Here is a 12264-nt window from a genome sequence, read left to right as displayed (position 1 = left end):
CCTATTCTGAATCATCCAGTAAAATATAATTATTTTTCAATGCAATGATTCAGGCACTCTCTATCTCTCTTCATCCCTGTATACATTACCGATTGCCATTTGCCTGATAAGAGTAACAAAGAAGCCTTATCAGGGGTAAATTGTTGCAAGGCATCATCTGGGATGGCAAAGACGGTGTAAGAAACTTCCGGAGAATCTAGGGCTAATTGGAGCGAAGGAGAACTCTGGAAAATACAAGTCAATACATTGCACATGTTTACTAACAGCCAAAAGAACAGATGACGAAGAAGAAAATAAAAGAAGGTATTAAAAAAGGAAACAGAAGAAGAGGAAGAAGAAGAAAAAGAAGAAGAGGAGAAGGAAGAAGGAGAAGATAAAAATAACAACAACAAAAGATGAAAAAGAAAAAGAGGAATAGCTCAAAGTCAAGTGATATCATATTCACTTCTTACCTTAATCATTCCTGTGAAAATCCCAAGATTGGTGTAACTTGAAAGAACATCTAACATGGAACCCTGTTAAATGATGACAGATCAAAACACTTTTACAAGAAATCTTTTAAGAGTACACCTTAATTGCCAAGTTAAAGGTATAAAAATAATATTAATTAAAGTGGACCTTATGCCTAGGTTTGTAAACTAAACTTCTGAATATTAAACTTTGACCAAAGTTTAATGTTTAAATTTTTCAATTTCAAGTATGAGATGATATCACTATTCAGGCTAGGGAAACGCCTCAGAATACTGCCATATTGCAGAAAATTGTTGTATTCTGACTGAGGCATACTAAGTAAGTCAGAAAGCTGTAATCTACAGTCAATAATCAATATCTCCAAAAGGCAGAGCATCATTTATTTATGTCACAAAGGAAATGATTGCACAATAATAAAATGACTAAGCACATTATGTGACAGCTAGTTTGTTCATCTGCAAAAAAAGCAAATGAAAAAGTCATTGTTATAATTGTCGGCATAAGACAGTCAGATCCAGAGTTGTAGTAAAAAGTATTTACATTTATCTTGCAATTATTTGAGGACATGAAATATGAATTCTAGCCATCCAAATGAGTTAGACTTGTCAAGCTAGAGTTCTTTTAAAATATATTACAGAGAAGCTATATCAGTATAACATTCGTTATAACCTGTTATTTTCCATTTTCTTCATTGTAAAACAAAATATTGGAAAATCAAGAATTATTTTTTAAAAATAAGAATTATTGAATCATTTATTTTATGATACTAAAATAAAAATAATTATTTTGACACTGCTTAACATAACAAATTTATAAAGGTCTAAATATACCAAGAGATTATAGAGTCACATGGCTCATCAAGTTACCACCAATGTTCCCCATTACCCCAATCCCATGCACTAACCCACAAGATGGGTTGTATTAGAGGGTCAATTGCCCTCTTTTTGCAATTACATAATCCAGTATATATGGCCACAATCATGGCATATACCAGCAATTTCTGCAAATGGTACATTTCGTAGTTCAGGTAAGTTCAGATATATTTTGATACAATTTCAAGTCAGAAGAGTTCCATCTTATATAACACATAATACATGCTAATTGTCGGTTAATACACAATAACATTTGTGTACATAAATTTCAAATTTCAAGTAATTTGAAATCTATGGACACTCATATTATGGTATAATGAACTCCTTTGCATGCACTATAATGCCACTTAGTCTATACATTGCACTTGGGTAGTCTTACTATACAATAATGTTTAATTCTTCCTTTATCACCAGGTGAAAGTACAATTACCAACTAATCATGAGGACCAAAGCACAGTTCTAAAGGATACTCTGGAATCAAATCTTTAAAACTCAAATCAATTTATAACTGACCTGAGCCCTTGTGCTGACATCATCAGGAGGAAGAAGAACTCTATCTATAATGTGGATTACTCCATTTGATGCCACTAGATCAGTGTGTATCACCCTTGCCATCTCTCCATCGCCTTCCTCACCTAGACCTATAGTAAGTTTGCCAGAACCCTGATAAAGGATTATAATAGAATAAAATAGAAGATGCACACTTTCCACCAGACACAAAAAATGTGACCATTTTAGGAGGCTGCCACCTTCGAAACCTATACACTTGTATGGATGGCCCTTTGGCAATGTACAAGGAGAACACAAGAATGTACATGGAGGTTAAAAAAAGGATAGTCTCAGCCTGACGTATTGGTAATGGTTCAACCTTAGTCTGAAATTTCTGAAGTGGATATTGCTTATTCTGAAGAATTTTTTTTTACTTTTAGGTTATGAAAATAACTTAATTGTAATAGAATACAATGATGTTGGCATGACACAGGCAGATAGCAGGCCCTTTGTAAAATTTTATTGATGTCAATAGCAGGATGTTTTCCAGCTGATTGCCACATATCAAAAGCCGGAGCATCACTACACAACTTCCAACAACAATTACAAAGTCTGCTGAGGTCGCCATCTTTTCCAGGAATGCTGATCAGCCATGTCAGCTCTAATGACTAGGGGCTGAATGCTGCTAAGGAGTGTTGCCAAGCAGTGGATAAGACTCTAAATACAGAAAGACCATTGTTACCCCAGTGTTACATATCATTTTCAAGCATATCATCCTGCCTATTTTATTACAGTCGAGATACAAACATTACATCCCAAATCGCAATTTGATGTGCGAAAAGATGTCAACAAGTATGCTAGATGGGGGTCCAGCGGACAGGAAGTACTCGTACATAAGTCACTGCCAAGAACATTGGTATTTTAGCAGAGATGGAGTGTATCTCTTGGACGGGGGAAGTAAACTGCTAATGGAGAACATAGCATCAGCGATATGTGTGGCCTTTCATTAGCACTTCTTTATTTGCATTAGCTATGTGATTTTTCTTTCAATTTTTTCTCATTCTATGCAGACACTTATCTTGTTCTATTTCACAAATTTCTTCATTTTAGTATACATAAATTCATACAAAAACAGTTGGTCTTTAAGAAATGTAAATATATACACCCTTGTCGTTTGAACCCAGATCACTTATGGCACTCCGGCAGTCTAGTGGTTATGACACTGGTCTAGTAAAACAGAGATTGTGGGTTCAAATCCTGCTCGGTCTGCCTGTGATTTTTTTTCCACAACAACCAAGCTCTTTACACAGCAGTAGTGTGTTTTTATATCCATGTGGAAAAGGCTAAATTGAATTGAATTTCCTATTACAATTCAGAAAAATATACAAGCATATCCCACCTGACTGACAAAAATTTTCTGGCCAGCTATGTTATATACAGTGTTGATTCTATTCAGGATGTGATTGTCCACATAGCCAGGTACAATATGTATTCTAGACACAGCCTCCAGGAAAACCTCAGCATTGTCGTCACTTCCTCTTGATAGGCCAGCCACTAGCTGTGTTGCAAACTTGAGAGTATTAAGTTACAAAATGAAATCAAGAAAATGACTTCACTACAGTGTATATCAAACTGAAATAAATATGTTAACAAATTGCAGGATAAACTTACATGCAGCTATGTTTAGAATATTTTCTTTTTACTCAATAGTATGCATTCAATCAAGTGATTTAAAAGGCTACACATGCAAAGTACAATATAAAAGTAACTAATATTCTAGAGTCAATATTTAAAAATCTGCAAAAAAAAATCAAACTGTGTAGAGATCTAAAAAGGAAAATATGCATAGATCTGGTTTTGACAATAGAAACTAAAAATAATTCATTCAATTAATAATTACATATTGCAGGCTTCAGATCACCTACAAGCTTTTTTATCATGAAAACCGAAAGTAAGCAGTAAATTCCTTTCCAATAGTCTCAAGCAACCAGATATACCGTACAATCTTTATGCATTGCATATTGGCATCTAATCAACAGCATTTGCTGGCCTACTCAAATATGTTTTGTATGCTCACAAAATTATGATTTAAACCCTAACAGAATCTTGGAATCTAACAACACAGTTTTTGCTACCTCTGGGTTGGCAAACTCAGGAGCTTCATCAAGAGGTATGAAGACAGTGTATAAGACACCTCTATCCCTCAGCCATTGACATACAGATGAAGCCTCTAGGAGCAGCAGGGCTTCAGTTAGCCTTCCTTCAAGGTCACCTTCTTCTCCATTCAGGTGTTCTAATCTCTGAAAACAATTCATGCAAACATGTATGACAGAAATATTCAATCTTACTTAAGAAAATAGCCAAATTTGCTAATCATAATGATGCAATTTGCTCAGACACCAAAACAAAGTAATAGTGATTAATAATATTGTACAAAAACTACATGTAGGAGAGATAAATTAGTCTAAGATAAATACTCATAGTGGGAGAGTAGTTAAACAGCCAGAAAAGCCAGGTTTGTAAAGATGTAAGCTGTTATGTATTGTAAATATATAATTTAGTAATACTCTCATACACCAAAGGGGGTCAATAGAATTAATAAATCTCTCTTTCTTTCTCCCACACTGTGGTCTAGAACAGTTTTAGAAATAATCAAGTCAAATGAAATATTAATTATAGGTTTTGAAACAAGATTAATTCCCTAGCATCAATAGCTATTTGTTCAAATGACTTTGATAATCCACAATACAAACACTGTATTAAATTTAAACAAAATGTTAAAAGAATTCAGTTCAAATAAAAATCATAGTGGTGGTCTAAGGGCCATACCATGTCCATGTTAATACAAAAAAATATTTATATATAGAAAAATTTGACATTTTAATATGTTGAACAAGCAAATAGGTGTTACATGTACAGGACTTCAAGAAGCTCTCCGTCAAGGTGACTGTCCACAGAGATTCTGGGGGTTACCAACTACTTATAACCCTCCATCATAAAACTCTTCAAATTGTGAAATCTTAATTTACAATTCTCAAAATATATATTCTGTGAATCACATCAAGATAATACTAGCCCAATCTTCTGGGTTTTTTTATATATGTAATAAACCTGATGGAAATCGTGGCATTATTGAGGAAAATCAGAAATAGAAATAGTCTGTTTGCCATGCATTGTTTTGGCCACCAGATTAAACTCTTATTGTTAACCTAGGATATATGAAGACTTTAAATCTCACCTCAATCACATTTCCAAAGCATATCAAGCCATTGCCAACATAACCTGATGTACACTGACAAAGAATTTCCCCAGGGCTAATTGTTGCACACTCTGCACCAGGCACACATGATACATTATTGCCTTGGCACTCGTCTTGGAAACATCCTACTTGAAATTCTGAGTATCCAGGCTTGCATTCACAATGATACTATTGTGCGAGTCAAGACAATAAAAATTTACACCTCAAGAATTGCTGATTATTAAGAAAAAAAAATTAACAATGCTTTGTTATAAATTACATGAAAGCGTTTAATTCAATTTCTTTTAGAAACTGAATTGAATTGTGGTTTCTAGTTCATACTGAATAGGAGACACCGTTTGAGTGCAAAAAATTATATGCACCAAAGTAATCCTTATAAATGGAAAGCTTCAATCCTCTGAAGATTAAATGAGACATAACTGATCATCCTTCCCATACATGTATGTCATGTATTGGGGATTTATTCATGATGATTTTATGACTACATCAATTTTGTAGTTACCCATATAAAAATTAACATTATATAGAAAATAATCCTGTGAAACTAATTTTTTTCCTTGAATATAAAAATGGTATCTGACATGATGCACATTAAATGAGCCCATAGGAAGAAACAATCCATTCATGCACTATTATGTTCTGAGATCAGAGGGAAATAAGTTGCTTGGCACGAATAACTTGAGTGTGAATGGACACAAAAATATTTGAATTAAAGTATTGGAAGTTGGAGTAACTTGATTTTTGCAATTCAATATCTCCTGTTTATGCAAGGGTAAATATACAACATACAATAGGATACCAAAAAAAATACAATAAAATGCTCTTTCTTTTTCTGATTAATGCTCAGTCATTCTCTATTTGTTATTGTTTGAGTATAAGTACAGAGGAAAAAGAAATGTTGAAGTTCACAAAACAATCATTAATTCAACATTTGTGTCATAATTAAAGGTACTATGTTATTCAACTTATTAGATGGAGTTATTGTTATAAGAAAGCATTTAATATAAAAATTTTGCATTCCAATAAATGTTTGACTGTTTAATTATATAGAATAAAAATAATTCAAGAAGAATTAATTTCAAAGTGACCAATCCTTTTCTCTAAGTGGGACAAAAAAACATTTTTTTTAAAATGTTATCCACATTAGTGTATAGCAAGGGAGAACTTGACTACCATTTTTTCCCTAGAGTGAATCAAATTGAATTGAATTGGAAACTATATCATCCCCATAGGAGATCAAAATATTTATAAGCGACTAGTGAAATACTTCAACATTTTAAAGAAAATTGAACAAAGATTTATGAAACAATGCAAAAAAAAAATCTGATTAGGATAAATGTAAGAAATTACTTTGTTTGGACCATCATAAACACAGAGCGATGTACTGGAGGGACAGTGATAAGAGTTCTCCATGCAAGGGTTGATTGGATGGCAATTCACACCATCACCATGGTATCCATCCAAACACTGACAATATGAATCTTCCCGTGAACGGAACTCACAATATGCACCAGTACGACAGTCGTAATTATAGATGCACATTTGTTTTTCTATCAAATACAACAGATAAAGACATGATATTCAGCAGGTATCAGCATCACACTCTTTTCATTGATATCACAGCATACTGGGTAGGAATTTGTCTTGCAATAATGGTAAATGTGGTATTGGTAGGAATTTGTGATAGCCTAGTAGTGATTGGTGGCAAAAGAGTGGTAGTGGAAGTAATATTATAGGAGTAATAGGAGTTTGCACATGAGTAGGAACAGGGGTAAGATCAGTGGTAGGATGAGTGTTTGTTATAGCAGAAATAGTGGTGATTGTAATGGTGGAAGTGGTACTATGTAGAAGTAGTAGTAGATGTAATAGTAGTAGTAGTAGACGACATAGTAGTAGACGACGTAGAAGTAGACATAGTAGTAGTAGACATAGTAGTAGACGTAGAAGTAGTAGAGTTATTAGTAGACATAGTAGTAGCAGTAGACGTAGTAGTAGCAGTTGATGTAGTAATAGCAGTAGACATAGTAGTGGTAGACGTACTACTAGTAGACGTAGTAGTAGTAACAGTAGATGTAGTAGTAGTAGTAGACGTAGTAGTAGCAGTAGACGTAGTAGTAGACGTAGACGTAGTAGTAGACGTAGACCTAGCAGTAGACGTAGAAGTAGCAGTAGACGTAGTAGTAGCAGTAGACGTAGTAGTAGTAGTAGTAGTAGTAGTAGAACACGTACTAGTAATAGTAGTAGTAGACATAGACGTAGACCTAGCAGTAGACGTAGAAGTAGCAGTAGACGTAGTAGTAGCAGTAGACGTAGTAGTAGGAGACGTACTAGTAGTAGTAGACATAGACTTAGTAGTAGCAGTAGACGTAGCAGCAGTAGACGTAGTAGCAGTAGACGTAGTAGCAGTAGACGTAGTAGTAGTAGTAGTAGTAGTAGCAGTAGTAGTAGTAGTAGCAGTAGTAATAGTAGTAGTAGTAGTAGGGGTAAGAGGATTTACATGATGGTAGGTGGAAAATATACTCAATATTTGTGAGAATTTATTTCTTTTCCTGAAATGAAACTTTTCAAGTGTAAATTCTTAAGTTTGAACAAGAAATAAAAAGAAGGATTATATCAGCAACATTCTAAAAAATATACAGCCCCTCCAATTATTTTATTTACATCATTATGCAGCCATATTTGCAGATGCTGCCAACTTACCTGAACAAGAATTTCCAGTACATATGTCACAAGCTGTGCCAGTACATAAACCATCATCACAGATACATTCTCCTGTTCCATTCCTGCCATCATCACACTTCCCATGAGAAGAGCAAGGATATAATGGTCCTCCAAGACATTCTATATTCATAACATTCATTAGAAATTAAGAAATGTTGAAAAGGAGCCAATAGAACGGTTGAATCTACTTTTAGAGCTAAAGGACAAGTCCACCACAACAAAAAGTTTATTTGAATAAAAAGAGAAAAATCCAACAAGCATAACACTGATAATTTCATCAAAATCGGATATAAAATAAGAAAGTTATGACATTTTTAAGTTTCGCTTAATTTCACATAACAGTTACACATCCTGGTCAGTATGCAAATGAGGAGACTGATGATGTCATCCACTCACTATTTCTTTTGTATTTTATTACATGAAATATGAAATAATCGAATTTTCTCCTCATTGTCAAGGGAAACAACAATTAATTCCTCCCTAAAAAAATGTGGAATTGCCATTGCTTAATACAATATGGTTCAGTCAAATTGGTCCTTATTGTCAAATCTGTAAAAAATGAAATACTGTATAATTCAAACAATAAAAAACAAAAGAAATAGTGAGTGAAGGACATCATCGTCTGTCTCATTTGAATGTCGATCAGTTGTGCATATCACTGTTTTGTGAAAAATAAGCGAAACTTTAAAATGACATAACTTTCTTATTTTACATCCAATTTTGATGAAATTTTCAGTGTTATGCTTGTTTGATTTTTCTTTATTTTTCAAATCAACACTTTTCTGGGGTGGACTTGATCTTTAAGATTGTGAGTTTTAACTTTAATCATTTCCTTTCTCCTCCTTTTTTTCCCTTAGAACTGCATCCTAATCCATCTCCTTATTCTCTATATTATTCTTTTATTTTTTTCCCTTCCTCTTCCATCTTCTTCTCCCTTCACATTTTTCTTCTTTTTTCCTCCACCTCTCCCTCCATTTTCTTACTTAGCAAGCAAGTTTTGTTAGGTACCTTGCCAAAATTCAGAGCCATGTCTTTCCTGCAGGAATCATGTAGATCTCATTTTTGTATAAACCTCAAATTTCTGCATTTACAAATAATTGGAAACATGGGGAAAGTTGCTTAATAGTGGGATTCCTATTAATAGAAACAATGTTGACAGGCTTTTAGTGCCTAAACTAGCCAGCATGCTAAACATTATGAACAGCACATTAATTCAAGGCCAAGGTCAAGTGCAAGTTCCAATGCAGTCAATAAGCCACAACATGGTCATGATGGTAGATGAGCACATCTGTAATTAATTATATGAATAATAAACTTATAGGCTTGTATTTTTGGGGGGGTAGTAAAATGAAGATACCTGAGCAATGAGGTCCCCAATAACCTGGACAGCATTCTGTAAAGTCTGAGTCGCTATCAACACACTCAAAGTTACATCCTTCAAAACTGAAGACTGGAAAATACCCAGCAATACAACCTCGAGTTGCTCTACCAGTTGGTCGTTTATGAAGAGGACATACGTTTCCCATCGAGTCTTCTTGAACTTGAAGGTTACTTACTGCACACATCGTGCATGTCGTATATTCAACGCTATCTGTGAGCTTTGCACAGTATTTTGAATTTGGCGCAGTCAACAGAGACGCATTACGAGTTGAGGCGGTTGCTGATCGTGTGTCGCGAGGAAGTACGGGGTGCTGAGCGTCCAGTTCCCGATGCCTGCGTAAGATCGGTTCTTCACTCGATGTTTGTTGAGAGGTAAACAAGAAGAGTACTATAAGAATGATTGAACAGTCAATATTTAATCTCATTAGACCTATATCACCTTTATCCATCGTAGCAATATATCATGGCATCTCAAAATCATAAACAAAACGTGTGGTCAGAAGTTATTGATGTACCCTCACCTCAGCGTGCTCAAACAGACCAACTCGCTAGTCGCTAGCATAGCAGACGTCTATGGAGCTGGCCGCGGTTACACCGTACCGATATACCGCACCGATATACCGCCCGGATATATACCCCCCCCCCCCCGATTCGATCAATTCAATTCAAATTCAATTTATTCTTGATATCATGATTAAAACATAAAATTGTACATTCGTATATAGAAATATCACTACATGAAAAGGAGGGGCAACAACAAGTTTACACTTGAAAATAAGAATAGCCTCCGACGAATGTTCTTCGGAACGCCATGTGGATTTTTTCAGCCCCCCCCCCGCACCATCCCCAATTAATTTTTTCAGTAAACATTTTTATACTGTAAACGAAATTTGAAAATGCTACTGTTATTTTGGAGGCCATTTTTGATAACCCCGCCCTCCACTTAATGTAGCCATTTATTTTGTTTGTACTTTAATTGTTCTCCTAATTGGACTGGTTTGAATTGAATAAATTCAATTCAATTTAGGTCCCCCCCCCCGGATATTATATCACGTCCCAAAGTTTTTTTTTCGGAGTGCTTTTGAGTCCCAGACTTCAATATAAAGAAAAAAGACAACAAAATACAAAATAGCCCCCCCCCCATAAAATAAACACACACACCCTCACCTGCCAAGAAGCGAGTAGGGCTTTCGTTTTAACCAACACTAACAGGTATAATGCAATTACTGTATCCACACATCTGAATCGAGTTCGACAATAACCTTTCATAGTAAAATTGTTGTTAAATAATGAATACAACGCTGTTACTATGAACTTTGTAGTAGTGCATATAGGTCTAATTCATTGAAGATTGAATAATAAATATTTAGATCATGTAAAATTTTGACCATAATTTAGTTTTAGCTGTTAAAAGTAGAGTTAAAAAGTGGCCTAAGCTGTCGATCTTAGCAGAATCTTCGTCGGAGGCAAAATGACAAACATAATTATAAAGTGGAACAACCATGTAGACATATTATGCAGCAACACTAAAAACAAGGAGACAGCAACACTAGAAACAAGGAAACAAGCCCCTCTTTGTCTGTTGTTTCTAGTGCTGTTGCACGTCTGTGGTCTATATGGTTGTTCCACTTACATATTTTGTCTCCGACGATGATTCTGCTAGGATCGAAAGCTTATATTAGACCCCTTTTGACCCTTTTGAAAGAGAGGAGAAAAAATGAAAAGGAAAATGAGAGGAAGGAAACTAGTGAAAAATAAGATGAGGGGAAGACTTGGAAAAAAAATCCTGTCACTTTATAAAATTTACACTCGCGCTCGCATTGCCTATTACGTGATTTACATATCTTATTCAAAATGGAGCTTAGAATATCAACTTCTGAAGTCCATACACAAAACATATTTCATCTCGGAAATCAATTTTTCATTATTATGTTTGATTTACAAATTTATTTTTATTATCATTTTATTATTATTATTTTGACCTAGGACCTGGACATTCTAGGCCTAAGGACATTTTGTAGTCATATGAAAATGATGACTATCTTTCTATTCCTCTTCCTAAGCGCGATATTCCTTTCTGAAATATATATATATATTTCTGAAAAGCGGACAATTTAGTTATTAGGAATACATGAATATTTTATTATCATATTTATTAATGTAATAAGCCTAATGAGTGAGTGAAAGTTGTTGATATTGAGGCCTGAAAACTGGATATTTTAAGCACTTTTGTAATCATGAATAGGATTCATGGGTTGATATATTTGTAAAAAAAATCAATGCCAGCGCAAATCGCGAAACGAAATTTGTGATAAACTGTCATAATAGGGTGTTTTTAACTAGTTTGTAATATAATTAATATGTAAAGAATCTTATGGAATAAACAAGGACAATAGGCCTACTTGGCAAATCAAACAATGCAAGCGCACAGCGCAAAAAGCTGCAATTTATATTCTAAAATAAAACGGACATTTTACATAGCACTTAAAAGAAAAAAAAATTGTAAATCAAACAAAAAAATGAATGCTCGATGTTTGAGATGAAATATGCTTTGTATATTGACTTCAAAACTTGATAATTTAAGCTACATATCAGCCTATTGAGCAAGGGTGTATCTCATCGAACATGCAATGTTCGCGCTCGCATATAGTGACATAAAATATTTTTAACATCATTTTCCAAGACTTCCCTTGAACTTATTTTATTCACTCGTCTCCCTCCTCTTATTTTCGTTTTCTCTTCCTTTTCCTTCTTTCTTTCCCCTTCTTTTTTCTTTCTTTCCCCTTTTTTTTCATTTTTCTTGCTCCGCCAAGGGGGGGGGGGGAGGGCGGGCCCCTCGGCCCCCTGGATCCGCCTATGGATAAGGACCGTTTGTAGCATATATGCATGAAGACAATACACTGCTGCTATTTCAACAATTGAATAATGCAAGGGCAAAGCGTGAGCTTTTGACATTCCGACAAAAAAATGGACATTCTAATCCCCTTTTTAAATCATGAACAGGATAGGTATACTGTAAGTGCGAGCGGAAACAAAATTGAGATTTCAGACCTAAAAACGGGACATTCTAAG

At 34.6% G+C, this 12264-nt stretch overlaps 1 protein-coding gene across 1 annotated transcript in view; it reads right to left on the bottom strand.

The window, feature by feature from the left end:
* Positions 1–9746, bottom strand: part of LOC121412015 (stabilin-2-like) — a 67118-nt gene extending 57372 nt beyond the window's left edge. The window contains exons 1-9 of the mRNA XM_041604928.1: positions 9170–9746; positions 7792–7932; positions 6442–6641; positions 5071–5259; positions 3968–4132; positions 3232–3402; positions 1857–2006; positions 453–515; positions 90–224 (exon numbers count right to left, since the gene is read on the bottom strand). Of these exons, the coding sequence (XP_041460862.1) occupies positions 90–224; positions 453–515; positions 1857–2006; positions 3232–3402; positions 3968–4132; positions 5071–5259; positions 6442–6641; positions 7792–7932; positions 9170–9641 (1686 nt within the window). The 5' untranslated portion in view covers positions 9642–9746. The remainder of the gene's footprint in view (positions 1–89; positions 225–452; positions 516–1856; positions 2007–3231; positions 3403–3967; positions 4133–5070; positions 5260–6441; positions 6642–7791; positions 7933–9169) is intronic.
* Positions 9747–12264: the final 2518 nt, after the last annotated feature.

Source organism: Lytechinus variegatus, chromosome 3 (assembly GCF_018143015.1).
Source record: "Lytechinus variegatus isolate NC3 chromosome 3, Lvar_3.0, whole genome shotgun sequence".
NCBI classification, from domain to species: domain Eukaryota; kingdom Metazoa; phylum Echinodermata; class Echinoidea; order Temnopleuroida; family Toxopneustidae; genus Lytechinus; species Lytechinus variegatus.
This window is presented reverse-complemented; position numbering and strand designations above follow the sequence as displayed.